Source organism: Neofelis nebulosa, chromosome 8 (genome assembly GCF_028018385.1).
Source record: "Neofelis nebulosa isolate mNeoNeb1 chromosome 8, mNeoNeb1.pri, whole genome shotgun sequence".
In the NCBI taxonomy this organism is placed as follows: Eukaryota; Metazoa; Chordata; class Mammalia; order Carnivora; family Felidae; genus Neofelis; species Neofelis nebulosa.
The window spans coordinates 17,437,971-17,460,136 of NC_080789.1; the positions used below are offsets into that span (position 1 = coordinate 17,437,971).

At 38.1% G+C, this 22,166-nt stretch overlaps 1 protein-coding gene and 1 pseudogene across 5 annotated transcripts in view; one reads left to right on the forward strand and one right to left on the reverse strand.

Annotated features, from left to right (window-relative positions):
• SLC41A2 (solute carrier family 41 member 2) overlaps positions 1–22,166 on the forward strand; it is a 125,749-nt gene that overhangs the window by 84,305 nt on the left and 19,278 nt on the right. For all 5 annotated transcript variants that reach the window (XM_058741552.1, XM_058741553.1, XM_058741549.1 and 2 more), the window contains one exon: positions 1,311–1,459. In XM_058741552.1, the coding sequence (XP_058597535.1) occupies positions 1,311–1,459 (149 nt within the window). The remainder of the gene's footprint in view (positions 1–1,310; positions 1,460–22,166) is intronic.
• LOC131518977 (small ribosomal subunit protein uS17-like) lies at positions 10,001–10,570 on the reverse strand (annotated as a pseudogene).

The following is a 22,166-nucleotide window of genomic DNA, read 5'->3' on the forward strand; positions in this document are numbered from 1 at the left end:
CTAGATCTAGGTGATCTAGAGAGACGGATGTACTGTCTTTACTGTATTAATCCTTTTGGCCTTTCTAAATGTAAGCATTTGATCCCAAAGAGAAGGAGAGGGATAACTTCTGTCACAAGGAACAGTGCCCTGTTTATGTCACCCGGGCAGTGAGTACCAAAAAACTAAGACCACTATATTAAATCTCACAATTCCTGTCACTTCTTTTTTGATCAAAATAAAGGTTATTCTTGACTTTTGAACGGGGATGAGAAATGCTCAGTAAAATATCAGTGAAAGAACTCTAAAGGAAAAGTAAAATTAAAACATTCCTGGGGCCCCTGAGTGGCTGTCGTCAGTGAAGCACCTGACTCTTGCTTTCGGCCCAGATCATGATCTCACGGTTGTGGGTTTGAGCCCTGCTTCGCACTCTGTGGTTTAAGTGCAGAGCCTGCTTGGGAGTCTCTCTCTCTCTCTCTGTCTCTCTCTCTCTCTCTCTCTGTCTCTGTCTCTGTCTCTCTCTCTCTCTCTCCCTCTCTCCCTCTGTCCCTCTCTCCCTCTTTCTGCACCTCCCCTGCTTGCTGGCTCACTGTCTCTCAAAATGAATAAACGTTTAAAAAAAACCCAAAAAACCAGAACATTCCTATGCTTTAGGAACTTTATGTGTTTTCTTTTGTCTTCCCTCTATTAGTATGATAGACATTGAAGTCTGGCCAGTGTTCTTCATAGCAAGCTTTTATCAATCTCCTGTCATTTAATTAGCCTATAACATACAGTAAAAATTTCAAAGAATTAAGTGAATTGTGAAAAGTTGAAATGTTTTGCTAGCAACAGAATTTTTTATTTTATATATATATATATATATATATATATATATATATATATATATTTTTATTATTTTTTTTATTTAAAATTTACATCCAAATTAGTTAGCATATAGTGAAACAATGATTTCAGGAGTAGATTTATTTGTTATATTTTGAGAAAGAGCATGCCTGCATGTGCATGGGTGCTTATAGGCAGGGAAGGGGCAGTGGGACAGGGAGAAAGAGAATCTCAAAGAGGCTGCATGCCCAGTGGGGGAGGGAGTGTTGGGAGGGTAAGGAGATGCTGACGTGGGGCTTGATCTCATGACCCACTATGAGATCATGACCTGAGCCAAAATCGAGAGCTGGGCACTTAACTGGCTGAGCCAACCAGGTGCCCCAGCAACAGAATTTTATGCAGTGCTATTCAGTATAGTAAGTAGAAAGTAGTCCTTAAATGTTAATAACTGACCTGTTATTAACCAAAATATGACTTTGTTTTAACTCTTATATTTTCTATTACAGGAGTGAATAATAAGTCTGCTCAAGTTTTACTGCTTTTAGTGATTCCTGGACATTTAATTTTCCTCTACACTATTCATTTGATGAAAAGTGGTCACACGTCCTTAACTGTCATCTTCATAGTAGTGTACTTATTTGCTGCTGTGCTACAGGTAAGAGTTGAAACCTCTTGTAATCTCTTTTATGTTCAGAATGCTGTAAAAGCATAGCTATGCAAATCTAAAAGCACATGAAATATGTTAACATTCCAAAAAGCAACTGAAAGCCTTCATATGGATTTCATCTTCCTAAAACCGGTAAGCTCATGATCGCTTTTAATATGACTTGATAAATAGAACCTTCGGATTTCCTGTTTCCTGAATTCCATGGCTTTCCCTTTTTTTTAGATTCTCTAATGTTGTATGAACACATCTTCTGATAGATGCCTGAGAGTGCCTAAGAACCTTTGCAATTTGTAAAATGCTTTTACATGAATAGGTTGAGTGACTATAAAATTATTTCTTTTAGAATTTGGAAGGCTTTGCTTCAGTGCGTTTTAACTTCCGTTACCATGAGAAGAACAACAGGTGCTTTTCTCACTGCTGATCTCATTGTACATAACTTCTTTTCATCTCCCTAGAAGCTTGCAAGATCTTCTCTTTTTTCCTATTGCTTTTCAATTTCACGTTGATGTGCCCTGGTTTGGAAGTCCTTTGTCCGTTTTGTTGGATGTTATTTGACCCTTTCAGTCTAATACTTCATGTTCTTCAGTTCTAGGAAAAATTTATGAATTATTTACTTGATTTTTTTTTCATCATTTTCTCCATTCTCTTTTCCTGGAGTCTTATGATTTGATTCCTACATCGCTTGCATTAAATTTCTGATCTTTTCTTATTCTCTATTTCTTTATCTTTTTCTCTCTTCTTTCTGGAATATCTCTGTGCCTTTCTGCATCTTTTCTCTGTTGTGTCACTGAGGTATCTGGAGAGGGTAGAGTTGAACATATGTACTCAACTTGCCATCTTTCTGTGGGAGGTTATTTTAAAATTTAAGAAAATTGACTTCATTTTCAAGATCTGTGATCGATATAATACATGCACAAAATTTAAAAATTAAATAGTACTAAAGTGTTCTACCTTTCCAATCACATTCCCCAGAGATAATCACTGAAATATTTTAGCTGTTTCTTCTGATAGATATCTGCAAGTTTTAAAGTAACATGCCTGAACTTTAGACTTTCGCTAATAAAAACTGAGGATTTCAGGGGCTGTGTTAACACTCCGTCTTTTCCGTATAGTTATATCACAGTTTTTTTTGTTAAATTTGCCGTCCGTGTTTGTCTGATTAGGCCTATGGAAATATGTACTATAGAGCCAGATAGTTTAGTATGATTATATTTGCTTTTTGTGTACTTTATTTTTCTTGAGGTTAATAATTACCTTTTTTCCTTTGCATCATTTTCCATAAACCCAATCTTTCCAATGTTTCTACTTTATTTTGGCTTCTTAGGCTCAGCTCTTTGCCAAACTCTGTAGGGTTAGTGCCTTCTACAGTGAGAAATCCTAACCTCATAAAAAGTGCATTCAAATAATTCTTTGAAGAGATAACATTTACATTGGGCCTTCATGACCAGTATTGTTCTAAGTGTATTACATGTACTGATTCACTTAATTCTCAAAAAACCTCTATGAGATTTGTTCTTTTCATATAAATCAGTGACTTTCAAAGTGAAGTACATCTAAAACAATCCGCTGTGTCCAGGACGAAAAAATTAAAACTTCTATTTATATATCTTTCCGTATTTGCTTAAAATGTCTATTTTCATGTGTTTTTATAATTGTTTTATTATAAACATAATATATCAGCACAGTATTAAGTATGCTGGGGTATTTTATACTAGGGCTAAATAATCTAAAACTTTTGGAGATTACTGAGTTAAAGTGTAGAGATGAGAAAGCACAGAGCTCGTGTCAGAAAGAGAAAGAAATTCTTAGGGCGCCTGGGTGGTTCAGTTGGTTAAGTGTCCAACTCTTGGTTCCTGCTTAGGTCATGATCTTGTTGTTCATGAGTTCGAGTCCCACATCGGGCTCTGTGCTGACAGCCCACAGCCTGCTTGGAATTCTGTCTCCTTCTCTCTGTACCTCCCCTGCTCACTCTCTATCTCTGTCTCTCAAAAATAAATAAACACTAAAAAAAGAGAGACAAAGTAATTTATGCCCAGGATATAACTAGGAAGAGAGTAGATGAGATAAGGTTAAGAAAGTAGATTAGGGCTCATGTAGAAAGGCCTTAAATGCCAGGCACGGGAGGCTGGAATCTATTTTTAAAATCACAAACACCCTTATGACTTAATTGATATTTTAAACTTTTCTATAATGCTGTGTAGTGCCTGAGAGTTTATCAAAAGCCACCTCTTGAATCATTCATTCATTTATTCACCCAATAAACCTTTATTCTACTAGATGCAGAGATGGGTTTTAAATCCCAGGATGAATAAATTCACACCCTATCCTCCAGGACTAGAAGTCTGGAGGGAAGACTGCTACATGAACAAATAATTATATTGTAATATGATATACAAATGCTGGGGATAGCTACCTATAAAGTGCTTTCAGAGTTTGGAAGAAAAAGCTCTACCTGGGGAGTAATATTTTTCTACTGCTCAGTAGGGACAAAAGTTATTTCAAATGCTTTTTTACCACTGGCTACCTTTATCACTGTAAATGATACGGTCATTTATCTCTGTGTAAGTATTGTGAAAAAGATGCATTCTTCAATCCGGTGGGAAATATTCAGAGATTGTTCTTTGGTCTATTGATAAACATGGCATTTTTAGAGCATGTTTCTATTTGCAACTCTACCTCTTAGCCTCATGGATTGATTTTACATTTATGTTTATGGCTCTGTGCCAACATACTATCACGCATCATTTCACCTGGGTCAGTGAAGGATAGAAGTAATTTTTCTGAACTTAAAAAAATACTAGATTTCAGTCTGTACTCAGAGAAATCCTACATGTCTTTTTTTAAGCTCTACTTAAATTCTTACAGGTGAAGGTTGAAAAACTGGAGGAAAGATTGATATTCATTTCTCTGAATCTTGGTTACCTCTTCTATAACATGGGAGGAATAAGAATATCTACAACAAAACTCATTTTGAAGATTAAATGAGTGAATTATATGAAGCTTGTAACATAGCAGATGCTGTTTGAGTGTTAGCTGGTGCTCTTGTTATTAAAAATAGAATTATAAGTGGTGAGGCATTGACCTCCGACGACAATCGGAAAACGTTTTTTATAATCTTACAGCGTTGATTGGCTTTTCTTATATATCTTTTACAGCTTTCATTTTTATGGGATTTTCCCCAAGAATCAGATATCTGCCAGAGTAGATTTTTTTAAGTTGATTTATTTTGAGAGACAGAGGGAGACAGAACAAGTGGAGGAGGGGCAGAGAAAGAGAGAGTGTGAGCAGGAGAGGGGCAGAGAGGGAGACAGAGGATCTGAGGCGGACTCTGAGCTGATAGCAGAGAGCCCAGTGCACGGCTTGAACTCACGAACCGTGAGATCATGTCCTCAGCTGAAGTCAGACACTTAACTGACTGAACCACCCAGGCCCCCCCAAGAGTAGATCTTTGTATGCATCTGACATTGTGTGTTATTCCAGTGGAATAGCTTAGAGCCAGATTGTAAATGCTCAAATCAAATCTTCATGTTCTGATGCCGACATATGTGACACACATGTAAATACATATATGCACACACCTCTTTGGAAACTGAGGTTCAGATACAAGCCCTTCCCCTGCTTCCTTCAATCAATTCAGAGATGGACAGAAGGAAGAAATACTTTATTTTTTTTTTTATTTAAAAAATTTTTTAAATGTTTATTTCTGAGAGAGAGAGAAAGAGACTAGCAGAGGAGGGGCAGAGAGAGAGGGAGACGCAGAATTTGAAGCTGGTTCCAGGCTCTGAGCTGTCAGCACAGAGCCCAACGCAGGGCTCGAACTCGTGAACTGCGAGATCATGACCTGAGCCAAAGTCAGACGTCCAACTGACTGAACTGCCCAGTCACCCCCAGAAATACTTTTTTTTTTTTTTTTAACGTTTATTTATTTTTGAGACAGAGAGAGACAGAACATGAACGATAGAGGGGCAGAGAGAGAGGGAGACACAGAATCGGAAGCAGGCTCCAGGCTCCGTGCCATCAGCCCAGAGCCCGATGGCGGGGCTCGAATTCACAAGCTATGAGATCGTGACCTGAGTCGAAGTCGGACGCTTAACTGACTGAGCCACCCAGGCGCCCCCGTAAATACTTTTTAAAGACAAAGCCTCCTTGACTACTTAAGGCTTACCTTTTACTCTTCTTTACTTGATTGGCTTCCCTTTTTTGATCTGGGTTAAATTTATATTCAGAACCTTGGTTTAGGTCCCAGCTCTTACCCAAATATTTTAGTCCACTTTTCCCATCCCTAGACTATATATTTTGATTGAATATGCTATAGTAAGATTTTCTGATGCATATTTAATTTCTCCCCATCTATATCCCTACCTCCTTGAGGCTAGAGACCGGCCTTTCCCTATGGTATTCCCCGTGAGACATTATATAGTGGTTGTTTTTGAATTCCTGGTGTTTTGGTTTTTTTCCTAATATTCTTTGATGAACTTTCCCCTCTATCCCTCCCCACCCAATTCCCCAACCAATTAAATGAAGGAAATCTGTTTGAAGGAAACCTCGTGCTGGTCTTATTATAATGACATAGTAACAATCATTTGCAGTATATTTGCATTTACTCAGATATCATCTCTTCCTGGAAGCCTTGCTTGAATCCCTAATCTGGCCTGAGTGCCCTTATTCTGTTCCCATAGTACCCCGTGAATATCATTATTCTAGTTCTGACACATTATATTGACATCTGTTTATGCGTGTTTCACCCCTTATAGAGAAGGGATCTTTGGCTTATTCATTTTTATGCCTTTTACCTAGCCCCATCCCTGGTGTTCAGTTAATGTTTGTTAAACAAAATGACTATATCTTGCCAGCTCTGCCTCCTCCTTCACTGGAGGGAAGAGAAAAGTTTACAACTGTATTTAAGTCCTGGAAATGCCAGAAAAACTGAAACATCTAAATTTTCTTCTCCTTGCTGTCAATAAACACCAGCTTTCTCTCTTTGAATGACATGAGGATTGAAAATAAGAGGCAGTGAAAAATAAAACACAAAACCCCCCAAATTTCCATCAGTGTTCAGCCAGAATTATAAAGTTTTACCGAAGTGTTTAGAGATGCAATGACTTGGTATCGAGAGAAAACAAAAGGTAGGGGGAGATAGATACAGCAGAATTGGTCATGAGTTGATCGTTGATAAAGCCAAGTGATGGTCCATGGGAGTGGTGTGGATTAATTTATACTGTTCTCTTCTATGTATTTGAACTTTTACATAATAAAGAGTTCTAAAAAGTTAAGGTTTAGTTTCAGATGTTAACACAAGAGTTTTTTCAGAGCATATTAGCTTTCTAATTTTGGTCCTGCAGCTGACTATTTCTCATATCAAGTGAAAAGTGAAACGTCAATTTGAATTTGAAATCGTTTGGGACTTGGAATGATTAAGTGTCTTTTATTTTGCCTCTGGCACACTCTAACTACATTTTTTGAAATTATTCTTTACTTTTTTTTTTAAGTTTATTTATTTATTTTGAGAGAGAGAGAGAGCACATGAGCAGGGGAGGGGCAGAGAGAGAAGGGGACAGAGAGAGAAGCCCCAGCAGGCTCCACACTGTCAGCATGGAGCCTGATGCGGGGCTTGAACTCACAAACCACGAGACCATGACCTGAACCGAAAGCAAGAGTCAGATGCTTAACTGACTGAGCCACCCAGGCGCCCCGAAACTATTCTTTAAATTTCAAAATCTACTTACACAAATTACATTATTTAGGTATTTATTATGTGTCTTGCAATTAAAAGGAACCTAACAAATGTGTTTTCGTTGTGTGCAGTAAGGCCACTGAACCAGTCAGTAGCTGTGATGGATTATACGCTTACTCATGTTCTTGCCCAGGGCCCGAGAGCAATCAGGGTTAGTTGGACTGTGTCAAGGCCAGAGTAATGTGTGAAAGGCATTTTATTTGGCACACCAGTGACCATATTGCATTTTGAGTTTTCTTCACAAGCTAACCATCCTGTACTGCTTGTTACAACTTTTGTGATATCAGCCAACATTTATAAGACTGCCAGCTGTGGCTAAGGATGTAGTTTTGGGCTTTAGAGCGTAATTTTTCATCTGTGTCACACTAGCCCATTGAACCCACAACTCTGATTTTATAGAACCAAAATATACTTTCTTCTACAAACTTAGAGATGACTGGGGTCTTTCTCCCTAAGCAGTGATTTCCTCGGCTTCACATCTTATTTATTCAGATGCTCCATTAACTGTTCAAAGCTTGTGAATTTGTGAAATGAAAAGCATAATATGGAATTCCGGGCTGTGATGAACCTTTTCGGCGTTTCAAGATACATCAAAGGGAATCCTGATGCCTTCTTCAGGATTTTCTGTCTGTTAATTCATTTGTTTGCCTTATTCTCTACAGACAGTCTCTTTCAAGGATGTGGTATTTTGACAACATAATAAACCCAAGAAGGTACAAAAGTAACTATCAATCAAATAAGCAGACTGGCAATTTCTTGAGCAAAGAAGGAACAGAGTACATTGTGGCTTGTTTCCCTATTTAAAGTCTCTACTACTTGCCCTTTGTGTTTGAAATCCTAACTGTGCCTCCTTTGTAAAAAGACAAAAGCATAAAGCTTGGATGACATACCCTCCAAGAGTCAAAAAGATAAGCACATAAGAGTATATTAACATTTTTTTTTTTTGCTATAAAATATTTTAATGGGAAAAAAAGACTTTTAATTTTCTAGATGCCTATTGAATTCCAACAAAGTGCTTGCTAATATAATTGGTAAATTATGAAGCAAAACCATTTAAAAAAATTTTTTAATGTTTATTTATTTATTTATTTTTGAGAGAGAAAAAGAGAGTGTGAGCAGGGGAGGGGCAGAGAGAGAGGGAGAGAGAGGATCGCAAGCAGGCTCTATGCCGTTAGCACAGAGCCTGATGTGGGGTTTGATCTCACAAACCATGGGATCGTGACCTGAGCTGAAATCAAAGTCGGATGCTTAACTGACTGAGCCTCCCAGGTGCACCAAATCAAAACCATTTCTAAACGAAATTTTTAATTCCCTATTGTAGGCAGTGATTGTTTTGTGCAGAAAATTAGGTTATTAAGAACTCGACTAAAAATTTCAGCAGCACCAAATTCCATGAGAAATTCATTGTGAAAGTTGATTGTAGAAAACCTTTGCTCCTGGCTGTATCTGTCTTTGCATATGGGGAAGACAAAATATTTCCATTAAATGGTGTAATGACAACAGGTTTCCAATATGTAAAATTAGAATGATACGTATCAGGATTATACCAAATCCATAACACATGTAGTCTTCTAAGCACTGTGCTCGTTGCTGTACAAAAGAAAAAGAAGACATTGACCCTGGCCTTTACCATCTTTTCTGTTGTGGGAGATTGGACTTAAATGCATGAAACAGAGAAAAGCCTGACTTTCTTCCCTATGATAATAGAGTCTTCCTCTGTAACTTCAGAATCAAACTTTTTGCCAATGCCTGGATTTCATTCTTTAAAACTGCCTCAGTAGATTTTTCTTTTTATGAGTTTATTTTTGAGTGATCTCTACACCTAAGGTGGGGCTCGAACCCACAGTCCTAAAATCAAAAGTCACATGCTCCGCTGACTGAGCCAGCTAGGTGCCCCTTAGATTTTTCTTTTTCTTTCCTTTTTTTTTTTTTTGAAGAGGAGAATCAGAGTATATATTGTAGCTGATGAGAAACTTCAATTAATATCGATAAATATGAAATTATTCTTAGCAAAATAATGATTCTTACACTTTTTATTAGTATGATTTAAAAAAAATTAAACGTTAAAAAAAAAATTAAAAAAAAAAAAAAGGGGGCGCCTGGGTGGCTCAGTCGGTTGAGCGCCGACTTTGGCTCAGGTCATGATCTCGCGGTCCGTGAGTTCAAGCCCCGCATCGGGCCCCTGTGCTGACAGCTCAGAGCCCGGAGCCTGTTTCAATTCTGTGTCTCCCTCTCTCTGACCCTCCCCCATTCATGCTCTGTCTCTGTCTCAAAAATAAATAAACGTTAAAAAAAAAATTTTTTTTTTAAATAAAAAAAATGGAGTCCCCTTAGTTTTTTTTTTCTTTGAAGTTTATCTATTTTTTATTTTTTATTTATTTGTTTTTAGTAATCTCCACATCCAGTGTGGAGCTCGAACTCACAACCCTGAGATCAAGCGTCACATGCTCCTCTGACTGAGTCAGCCAGGCGCCCCTTCTTAGTTTTTATTACTACCTTTTGGTAGGCAGTATTTGATTTTGAATTTTACACTTATGTGCAAATTGCATGGGTTCATATTCTCAAGAAAAATTGTTCCCAGCAAATCCCAAACCCACCTTAAATTAACAAATGTATGCCCCCATAATAAAATTTGTCATTAGGATCGTGATTAATGAATTTCCTAATAAGTGTTTCTGTCTTATAAATAATAGTTCATGGTCATTTTGGGGCTTTTTGGTTTTTTTTGTTTGTTTGTTTCTGTTTTTGTTTTTTTAGCTCATGGTCATTTTTTGTTTTTTTTTTTTGTTTTTTTTTTTGTTTTTTTTGACTGGGAAAATAACTTTATTTTCTTTGGGGGTGTGGACAGACGTCTAGTCTCAGAACTTCTGGAATTGCTTTTTGGTGCCAGCGGCCTTTGTGACTTTGAGCACGTTGAAGCGCACAGTCTTGCTCAAGGGCCGGCACTCGCCCACTGTGACAATGTCGCCGATCTGGACATCCCTGAAGCGGGGGGACAGGTGCACGGACATGTTCTTGTGGCGTTTCTCAAAGCGGTTGTACTTTCGGATATAATGGAGGTAGTCTCGGCAGATGACAGTGGTCCTCTGCATCTTCATCTTGGTCACCACACCAGACAGAATCTGCCCTCGGATGGAGGCGTTACCAGTAAAGGGGCATTTCTTGTCAGTATAGGTGCCCTCAATGGCCTCCTTGGGCGTCTTGAAGCCCAAACCACTGTTTTTGTAGTATCACGGGAGTTTCTCCTTGCCAGTTTCTCCAAGCAGAATCCTCTTCTTATTTTGAAAGATGGTTGGCTGCTTTTGGTAGGCACGCTCAGTCTGAATGTCCGCCATCTTCCCCGCCGCCTGGAAAAAGGCGCTCATGGTCATTTTGAAACATATGTTTGTAATATGAGTGTGGCCACGACACAAATCGTATAAATTAAAAGCAAATATCTTCCATTTCTTATCTAGTAGAGTATGCTTGGGACAGAAACATGGTCTAGATACTTACTGAAAGAAGCACTGGCCACATCTTAGTTCTGAAGTCACATTCACGTGATTTAGTGTCATCTTAACTTTGAAGACATAAAATTAATGTTTTCACAGAAGGATATTTATAAGGCAGGCTGTCTGTAATCACATACATCCCATACAAAGGATAAAGGAAAGAAGAGGGAAGATAAGATCCCAATATGAGCAATACTGTAGAGAGATTGGAGCTGTTCACTGTCAGTCATGAGTCAGAGTTTCTGCTCTGCTACTTATTTTGTGACTTTAATCAAGTTTTGTAACCTTCCTGGCCTTATTTTTTTCCCCTAACTCAGAGGGTAGTGATGAGAGCTAAGCTAATGTATATAAATTACTTGGTGGAATTTCTGGGACATAGTAAGTTTCCAATAATGGTAGTAGCTGCAGTGTATCGTATTATTGTCAGAGGCATCACTTTTCCTTCCTCTCATTATTGGAGACACCTTCATTTTGACGCCTGTTCTTTACCACACAATTCCCTTCTTGCCCTTCTGATGAGTGGCCTAAGCTTTAGATAGCATCCTTGCATTGCTTGCTCTCATATTGACGTCTCTAGTCTGGACTCCTTTTCTACATCTCCAGTTATATGTTGAAAGATCTCTCAAACGTGAAATGTCCAAAACTAAATTCCTTGTTCCCCCATAATCTCTCCCATCTCAGTAGCAGGGGTGGGGAGATGAGAAGCCACAAGGGGTACAGTGAAAAGGGCAAGAAGCCAAGCTTAGGGCACACAAGCAAAGATCTCGAAACCTCTCCATCCTCAGCCCCTGATGCTGTAAAGTCCCTCTGGGATGGGGAGAGCCTCATTCACGTAGGCTTATGGCATGTGCACTGTTGACACCCCAAATCCTGCCCGTCACAGTCATCACCATTATCCTGCTACTGATAAGTGCGTGCGTTGTGACGGGAAGACTCCTGGACTAGGAATAAGTATTTCTTTCTTTTTTTCTAAGTTTGTTTATTTTATGTTGCGGGGGGAGGGTCAGAGAGAGGGAGAGAATCCCAAGCCGGCTCCGTACTGTCAGCGCAGAGCCCAGTGCAGGGCTTGAACTCAAGAACTGTGAGACCACGACCTGAGCCGAAACCAAGAGTCGGATGGGACACTTAACCAACTGAGACCCCCGGGCTCCCTGGAGTAAGTATTTCTGGCCCCTTCCTGTATTGTGACTTTAGCTAAGTCACAGCACTGCTGTGTGGCTTAGTTTTTTCACTTGTAACATTACAGTGAAGATACTAACACTAAGGTAACCATTTAATTTTAGTCCAAACTAGGACACTTTGGAGAGTGAAAGGGAGCTATTGATAATTAGAATGACCATCACTTCTGGGCAAATGAGGAAGCATAGTGACCCTAGCTATCACTCAGACCCCCTCCTGCATTCATGATGTTTGATTTTGTGAATTCCCACTTCTACAGGAAAGATGATTTGTTACAAAGCATTGTTGTATATATTTAGTAATGTATATGCTAATATTAAAATAATCTGCTAACTGCAATAGTCTATTAATATGGAAATCAATAATTGCTGCTAAAGTAATATTAAGTTAAATTGGCTTTTATGGGTTAGCCAGAGAACCAAAGCAATACAAAAAATGTTGTTTTCTTGAAAAATTGTATTCCAAGTCTGCTAACTTTTTTTTTCAAAAAATAGCTTATTTTTAATGGGTCTTTTTTTTTTTTTTTTTAACCTGGAAATCTGGCACTTCTTTCTGCCATAATTTGGCTTATATTATAGTGTTCAGTTATATTTCTTCTGGATTTTTTGAGAGGAAGAGCGTAATGGTGTGTGTGGGTGTATATATATATATATATATATATATATATATATATATATATAGGCCAGTTCATCACCTCATCACCTAAATTATATATTCTGAAAGTTTCCCATCTCTGACAGTTCCTTTCTTGGGATTTGGTAATCTCAGTCACTTTTTCAATATATATAAGAGTTTCAAAAATGGTGATAGCAAACAGTGTATGGCATTTATTATAAGCCATTCACTGTTAGGCACCTTACATATATGAACTTGCTGAGTACTCTCTACAACTCCGTGACCTATGTTATGCTGTTCCCATTCACAGATGAGGCAGATGACATAGAAGTTGACTGACTTCTCCGAGGCCACACAGCAAGATGGAGTCTATAGTCTGTACTCCTAACCACTATGTTTTACAAGAATAAGTTTGACACTTTGTTGTGCTCTTAGAGGTACATGGTTCTTAGGATGGCAGTTTCTGAAGACTTAAAGCTGCCTTTTGTCTCTATTTTGTTCCATCCTCATATTCCTTCCAGCCTGGCATTTTGCCTCAGAAGGGCCTTCATTGCACAGAGTTTACATAGAATCTTTGTCTACTGAAGTCAGGTAGGAATCCAGTCAAGAAAACAAATGTCCTGAGAGAAGCACAGAGCACTATGGGAGTTCAGTAGTGGGAGTTTTTCCCTCCATGGGGAGGAAGATTTATAATGGATAAAATTTTGTTTTGTGGAATCCATAGAAAATGCCATTTCAGCAAAAGGAAATAGCATTAGGTAAATGAGAAAAGTCAGGGCATTTACAGAAAATAGTAAGAAAATTTATGGAGCATAGGGGCTTATGTAAAGAAGTGATGGAAAATAAGGTTGAAAATTAACAGATTGTGGCAAGATCGTGAAGGATCTTGAAGACCGGACTGACGAGTTTATTTTGTTTTACAAAATGATGATTTTCAAAATTTGTTCCCCTTGCAGCAAACTTGGGAGATCTGATAACATTTCATTCATCCGATGCAGGGAGCATGGTATGTAAGGGCTTGGGCTCTGGTATTCACCACCTGTACCTGTGTCAGCTTAAGCACGGTAACCTCTCAGGGACTGTGTTTTCCCATCTATAAAAAGTGGCTAAGAATAGACCCACCTTGTTGGCTGTTGTTATAAGGATGAAACGAGATAATCTATGAAAGGTGCTATTACGGTTTTACTATTTTATTACCATCATCACTAGTAGCTGTGGATTACTGGAGTAATGAATCTCTTAGGGGATCAGTGACAGGACCAAGACCTATGGAATCTAGCATCAAGAGTCCCTACCATGATTCTGATACCCCACTAATTGCTTGGAGTCATTCTTCTCAGTAAGGAAGAATGTAGCCATGTGGTGGCAACCTGCCCATAACTGGAATCCCAGGATAACTACCCAATAACTGAGAGTTAATTGGCTCAGCCCTAGGCAAGTTGCTTAATTCCTTAGGGGTCTCATTGTTCTTGCCTGCAAGATGAGGATAATGACTCCTCATTGTATAGTAGTAATAATGTTTAAATGTGTGGCACATAGTAGGCCTTATTAAATGGTGTGGTTATATATATATATATATATATAGGTTATATATATATATATATTGGTTATATATATATAGGTTATATATATATATATATTTTTTTTTTTTTTTTTTTTTTTTTAATTACAACACTAACTCAAATCCTATTCCCAGATGGCATCACAAAGGAAGGATCTGAGCAATTAGGGGATTGTAACAGGTTGCCTGACCTCATTCCCATTCTTTTCTCACTCCTCAAGATTTAAATCCACCAGATTTCAAATGGGAAGTAAGGATCTCTTTATTCTTTCTGCATTCTGTCTCTGTTTCCTCATTGGTGTCTGTTTGGGTTGAAGGAAAAGTATGAAGAGAATGGTAAGGAAATGTGAGGAGAGGGTCAACAGTTGCAGGAATTTTCTTCTCTTGTTCTAAAAACACCTACTTTAGCTCTGCAAGTTGATGAATATGTTACCTTAAGGTAGACAGTTGAAACAGGTGAATTTTTGAGATTCCCTTTTCACCTTGTTTTGATTGTATTTTTTGTGATACGATAGTGTGATGATGCTATTGTAGCTTAGGTTGTAGGGTCTTAAGATGGAGACAATTTCCCAAATCCCTTTTTAGGATTAATTCTCTAGACAAGTATGCTCGGGCTCCAGGCCAGACAGCCACAGAAGATGAAACGATAGCCTGCCTCATCGGAGACATAGCACGCTGGATCCCTTGGGTAGTGAGGCATTGAGAAGGGGAGTTCTCTTCAGGCTTGTCGACCCTGATGAAGACGAAGGTAGGGCCAGAGACGCTGAGCTGTCTTTTTCTAGTGTTCTGGTGAGGATGTAACCACCCGTGCTCTGAATCCTGCTGAGACTGCAGACGTGACTTAGAGCACTCATCCATCACCGACAAAAAAAAAAAAAAAAAAAAAATCTTATAACACAGCTATGGGAAAGCACTTAATTGAAAAATATAAAAACCATTACTCAAATTTGCCAGAATAAAGTCCTGGTTAATTGTGATTCCAGAATAGTCACTGTAAAAATTCTGACCTGACCTGATTTTATCATTTAAAATGTTTAGCTTATTTAAAAAAAAATGTTTAGTGCCATGCCACTTTAAAAAAAAAATTTTAAAGCTAAATGTCTCTGTCAGCTCTAGTTGTACTTATTGAAAGGAATGTTAAACAATGTCAAAGGAGGATGAGACCATCATTCCGTATCTAAAATTAAGAGACAGTTGAATTTACTGCTCCCTGTTGTGAAGTAGTTACACTGGGAGCAGGCAAAATCTCTTTAGGCCAGCAAACTGCCATTCTTCCATAGGGTTTAGGGTTTGGGAGTTGAGGGTTCAAAAGCACAAGTGGGCTGATGCCAGGTGGAGAAGTACGGTTACTGGGGTGTGAGTAGTGTTGTTTGGTTGGCCCCAAGCCGTATACTTATTGGACTGAATTTGTTCCTAATTGGCTACTTCGGAAGCAAGGACTGTCATTGATTGGCTGGGTTTTAAAGTGTGTTCAAGAATGTAAGTTGTTTATTGATTGAATGAATTCAAAACCACTTCTGTCGGCTTTTTGTTACATGGTGAAAGAATCATCAGTGTTTTCCCGGGAATGTGGGAACTTTCGAAATTCTCAGTCCCCATTGTTCTTAACTCAGTCAAAGCTCCAGGAGATCATTAAGGATTGTCCAGACCTTCCCCTCTGTTGTTGATTCTTCTTGAAGATGGGGTTTCATTTGTGAAGGTCTGATTTTCAGTTTGTATCAATCAGCATGATTTCATTTATTTCTTTGAAGCATTTATTGAAACATCTGCCAGGACAGTAACTGTAGAAGAATTTGAGGTGCTAGACAATAAACATCAAATGACTCTGAGGCAAACAAGAATAATTAGAAGTATTGGGAGGGACTAGTATATATTTCACTCGCATAACCTAAGGTTTTTCAGGTATGACCAAGAAAACAAGTCTTAGGCATTCCCTAGGTGGCCAGACTGCCTTTTCTTTCAGCTTAGATATAGATTGCTGTATTCCACCTGTAATGTGGGTCAGGTATAAAGAACATGAGTGTTAGTAATGGTTTCAGTTGGCCAAAAGAAAGTCCAAAGCCATTCTGTCATCTATAACTGGAACTATTATTTTGATAGTCTTGTGTGGAAGCTGTCTACTTGTATGATCATCTCTGTTCTGAGAATCTTGGGTTAATAGTCAAGTTCTATGAATCATCTGTTCCTGGGGGTGCTCTGGAGAACCTTTTTTTTTTTTTTTTTTAAGTTTTATTCATTTATTTTGTGAAAGAGAGAGAGCATGCAGGAGTGAGGGAGGGCCAGAGAGAGAGAATCCCAAGCAGATTCTGCACTGCCAGCACAGAGCCCAACACGGGGCTCTGTCTCACAAACCATGAGATCATTACCTGAGCTGAGATCAAGAGCTGGGTGCTTAACCGACTGAGCCACTCAGGTGCTCCTTGGAGAACCTGTTTTAGGTTCTCGACTGGTATTACCTTCCGGCTCCTCTAAGGTCCCTTCCATTTTTTCCCCCAGAGGGTGTCCATCGTTCAGTCTTATCCAGGGATCATGTTTTGTTTTGGTTTGGTTTGGTTTGGTTTGGTTTGGTTTGGTTTGGTTTGGTTTGGTTTTTAGCTGAATAATTGACATTCCTTTCAAACAGGGTTGTACCTGTACATAGACAAAAAGATCAGGGATTATTTTATTCATCATCATAGACTCAGCACCAGCCGCTAATGCAGTAAATAATTATCAAATACATTCAGCTTTATATAATTCTTAGATTATTTTAGGCATTCCAGTCATGTTTCTTTTTGATTCTGATCTCACTGAAAGCAATAACTATGTCATATTCTTTTCTGAGTAACCCAGAAAGCTTATCACAGTGTTTTCTATGTTAGGTACCAATAAATATTCGTTAAATTGGATTCAAGATGCATTGAGCATACTTTGGATATTTGGGAAAATACTTGACATGGTTGCTAACCGCTTGAGCAGAAGATGCCAGACACAAAAAGAATACATAATATATTATTACATTTATATTAAGTATAGATAAAGGCATATACAACTAAAAAAGAAAGTAAATGAAGTTTGATAACTAACTTGTGCCAGAATAAGAACTGGGGCAAAGGAAGAAACAATAGCTTTGTGGCTTCTAATTCAAAAACTGTTTGGTGAGTGATCAGGATCATTCTTTTTCTCCTTGCCTCTGTTTCTACTCGCTACTGTTCTTAGATACCCTATTTACAAGAAGAATATGAACTAATATTTATTAAGTGTCTATTAAGTGCCAGATGACTTTTTTTTTTTTTTTTTTTTTTTTTTTTTTTTTTTTTTAGGTAGGCTTCACGTCCTGTTCGGAGCCCAATGTGGGGCTTGAACTCACAACTCTGAGATCAGGATCTGAGCTGAGATCAAGAGTCAGATGCTTAACCAAGTGAGCCACCCAGGTGCCCTAGCCAGACACCATTTTTTCTTAATGTTTATTTATTTATTTTAAGAGGGAGAGAGGGTGTGAGCCCATGAGTAAGGGAGGGGCAGAGAGGGAGAATACCAAGCAGGCTCCACACTGTCAGCACAGAGCCCAACATGGGGCCCAATCCCACGAGCTATGAGATCGTGACCTGAGCTGAAACCAAGAGCTGACTGCTCAACCGACTGGAGGCACCCAGGTGCCCCAGACAACACTTTTCATTGAAATTATTTCACATAATACTTTTAGCAGCCCTCTGAGATATGCAGTCTTCTCTACTTTCCAAGTGACAAATCAGAGAGACTGAAAGTTTAAAAAACTTATGCAGAGTCAGGGAGCCTGGGTGGCTCCGTTGGCTAAGCGTCCAACTTCAGTTCAGGTCATGATCTCACGGTCCATGGGTTCCAGCCCGACATAGTAGGGCTCTGTGCTGACAGCTCAGAGCCTGGAGCCTGTTTTGGATTCTGTGTCTCCCCCTCTCTCTGTTCCTCCCCTGCTCATTCTCCGTCTCCCTCTCTCTCAAAAATAAATAAACATTAAAAAAAAAAAATTATGCAGAGTAACAGAAGTAGTTAAGTAGTAGATAAAATTTGAATTTAGATCTGTGTTACTTCAAAGTCTTTGTTCTGTCTATTCTATCACAAAGTAAAAGGACCAAGAATTTAACCTGGTAATTTCATTATTTATTAGCAGAGGATGACAGAAAGAGCTCCTACACTCGAGGGCAGGGGTCAGCAAACTTTTTCTGAAAAGGGCTAGAGAGTCAACATTTTAGGACTTGGAGGCCATGCGGTCTCTGTCACAAGTACTCAACTCTGCTAGAACAGCACAACAGCAGCCACAGACAATATGTAAATAAATGAGTGTGGCTGGTGTCCCAGCAAAACTTTGCCTATGGACACTGGAAATGAAATTTCCTAAAATGTTTATGTGTCACAAAATACTATTTTTTCTTTGGTTATTTTCAACCATTTAGAAATACCAAATTCTTAGCTTATGGGCCATACAGGTAGGTGCTGGGCCAGACAGGCTATAGTTTGCTGACCCCTGCTGTAGGCTGTTCCTAGAAGAAACCCCTATCAGAGTCCTTACATATTTTTAGGAATTTCCTTTCCTTTATAGACAGATTTAAAAAGTTCAACAGATACTTATCAAACCCCTCCCTATGTGCTGCACACTGCTACTTGTTTTAAAGAGATGAATTCTCCAACAAAAGCAATTTTGAAAGACAATGACATTAAGGTCTAATTTATATGCAGTAAACCATACCTGTGTAAAGTGTAGTTTGATGAGTTTGCATACATAGTTTGCATAGTTTGTAGTTTGCTTAGTTTGTGTAGTTTGCATAGTTTGACGTATGCATACATCCATGTAACAACCACCACAATCAACATATAGAACATTGCCTTCGCCCTCAAAAAGTTCCCTCATGCCCCTTTGCAGTCAGTGCCCCTCCATCCCTGGCTCTAGACAACCACTGATCTATCCTTTATCATTATAAATTGTATTTTCCTTTTCTGAGTTTTCATATAAATGAATATAAATTTATATTCTTTGACTCCTTCTTTTACTCCACATGTGTTTTGAAATTTATCCATACTGTTACATATGTTAGTAATTTGTTCCATTTTTGCTGCTTAGTATTCTATCATATGACTATACCCAACTGGTTTATCCATTCACCTGCTGATGAGCATTTGGTTTGTATCCAGTTTGGGTCTATTATGAATGAAGTTGATATTAACATTTATGTATAAGTTTTGTGTAGACATATGTTTCTGTTTCCCTTGGGTAAATACCCAGGAGTAGAGTTGCTGGATCTTCTGGAAACTTTAGAAGAAACTGCCAGTCTTTTTTCCAAAGTGGTTATACTGTTCTGCAATCCCATTAGGGTGAGCGTTCCCATTGTTCTACATCCTCACCATTACTTAGGATTGTCAGTCTTTATGCCTTTAGCCATTCCAGTGGGTATAAAAGTGGTAGCTCATGACCATCGTAATTTCCATGTGCCTCCTGATTAACAGTATTGAGCATCTTTTCATGGGTTTACTGGCCATTCATGTTTTCTTTTGTGAAGTCCAAATCTTATGTCCATTTTTTAAAATGGGTTGACTTATGGAGTTAAGAGTTCTTTGTATATTCTGGGTATAAGTCCTTTGTCATATACATGTATTGAAAATATTTTCTCCCAGTCTGTACATTGCTTCTTCATTTTCTTAACCATATATTTTAACAGTAGGAATTTCAATTTTAATAAAGTTCAGTTTGTCAATTTTTTTCATTACGGTTAGTGCTTTTTTGTTTTAGAAATTTTCTGGATTTTTTTTAGCTTTTCTTTGGGGCTCTGATCCATTTTGAGTTAATTTTTATGAACTACAGATTAAGGTTCATATTTTTTCTTGTGAATACTTCGTTGTTTCAGCCCCATTTATTGAGAAAACTAGCCTTACCCTCCTTGAATGACTTTAGTGCCTTTATCAGAAATCAATTTACTGTGTATATGTGGGTCTCTTTCTAAATTTTATTCTGTTTCACTGATGTATATATCTATTCTTATGCAACTGTTTTCTTTTGAGCCTTCACATGGTGTTGTTTTTTTTTTTTTTTAATTTTAGCCTCAAGAGAAATCATTTGCTTTTTTTTTTTTTTTTTTTTTTTTGGCCGTTCTTTTTAATTGCAAGCTCTCTTTATGTGGGTCTCAGTTCATTTATGGGAGTATTTTTATTTTTACAGCTACAGATATGCCAAATAACCAAAACTAATGTAGATGTTTTTTTCTGTGATTCCTGCCAAATCAACATCCTTTTGTTCTCTACTCTTAACAAAGAGTTCTCAGTGTGCTAGCATTTCAACAGCAGCAGTAATTATATTTATGAATTCTTATGTGATACTGTATCTCAAACCTTATGGAAGTCCAAGTGGATTATGTCTGGGCTTTCACACTTGTCACTTCTCATGGCTGCTTTTTTCTAAGATGTGAATTCGATTAACTACGCATGTTCCTTCTTTTTGTACATCCAACTCTGTTCCCTGCTTCTCTCCATATTCTGTCTCTAAGCATAACTTTAGACCCTTCTGTATCAAGAAAAGATCTATTTTCAAATCTCTCAATTGTTTCTTTGCCCCTTTCTCCCATTAAAATGAGTTGTCTTCCTTTCAGGGTTTACCTTTCTAAGGTCAAAGAAGTTCAGAACTGTACTCCGGACACCCTTTATTTTACCTGCAATCAGAGTGGTTTCCAGGTAGTGCCGTGTTCTAGCACTATTTAGTACTCACTTCCTATAGATTTCAAAGTTATCCTTTTAAATCTGTTTTCTGAGACACTATGTCACCTAGTAAAGTGAAAAAACAGATTTCTGTACTGAGCTTAGGCAAGGAAGGGGTTTTGGGTCATCATTTCATGGGGGTTTTTGTGTGTTTTAGTTTGAATTTTGTTTCGTATTGTCAAGCAACATGTGTTCATGATGGTAAAATTGCCCCAATCCAAAGACCACCACCACAAATATTTCGGTGTGCTATTAAAAAAACACTTTTTTTAAAGATTATTTCTCAAATTTGAGTAATACATATATTGGAAAGGCATACAATAAGTGGTTTTAAATGAATGAATATTCTTTTTTTTTTTTTTTTTTTTTTTCTCAGTTAAGTGTTTTGCTAGGCAACCCACAGAAAGGCCTCCTACTTGTAAGACAAGCAGGGCCATCTTTGGGCTAAGGGCAGAGGGTGAAGGAGGAGCCCCTAAGTGGCTCAGGGCCTGGTCTCTGCTGATTGCGTCTTTCCTTATTATTCTGTGGGTACTAACAGCATTCAAGTAATTTAGCTTGGTAGTTGAAAATCAATAAAGGTTCATTTTCTATAGCTATGTACATATGTTTTATTTCTATCCTTTTCCCTCTTATTAGAAACTAAGAAACATCTTATTTTGCCTGACTTTTTTTTCTTCTTTTAATTTTCCAGGCTGTCATTTCCTAATGTTAAGTGACATTAGTTATCACTGGCTCTTTGCATGATTGGAACAGAATGACATGGTCAGATGAGGGAGTGATCAGTGGCAGGATTAACTGGGCCAGGGTTAATGAGCACCCAGCCAAAAATTATGCTTTTTTAAAGTTTTAATTATATATTAAATATTGACTAAACAGTGACCTGCACAAGGTATGAAGAATAATAATACAGTGAACACCAGGACCCTCAGCGGTCAGCTTAAGAAATAGAACACTACATGGGGCACCTGGGTGGCTCAGTCGGTTGAGTGTCCGACTTCAGCTCGGGTCATGATCTCACGGTCTGTGAGTTCGAGCCCCGCGTCAGGCTCTGTGCCGACTCGGAGACTGGAGCCTGTTTCAGATTCTGTGTCTCCCTCTCTGACCCTCCCCTGTTCATGCTCTGTCTCTCTCTGTCTCAAAAAAATAAACGTTAAAAAAAAAATTAAAAAAAAAAAAAAAACAGAACACTACCAGAACCTTAGTATCTGTACCTTGTAAAGCTCCACATTCTAAAAGTTACAAAATAAAGCTGATATTCCCTTAGTGGAAAAATAAATAAATAAATAAATAAATAAATAAATAAATAAATAAATAAATAAAAGTTTCTTTTGGACAGAAGGTCTTAACCATTTTTGTGCCATGGACTCCTTGAGAATATTATGGGCTCCTTCTCAAAACAAGGTTTATTCTTGT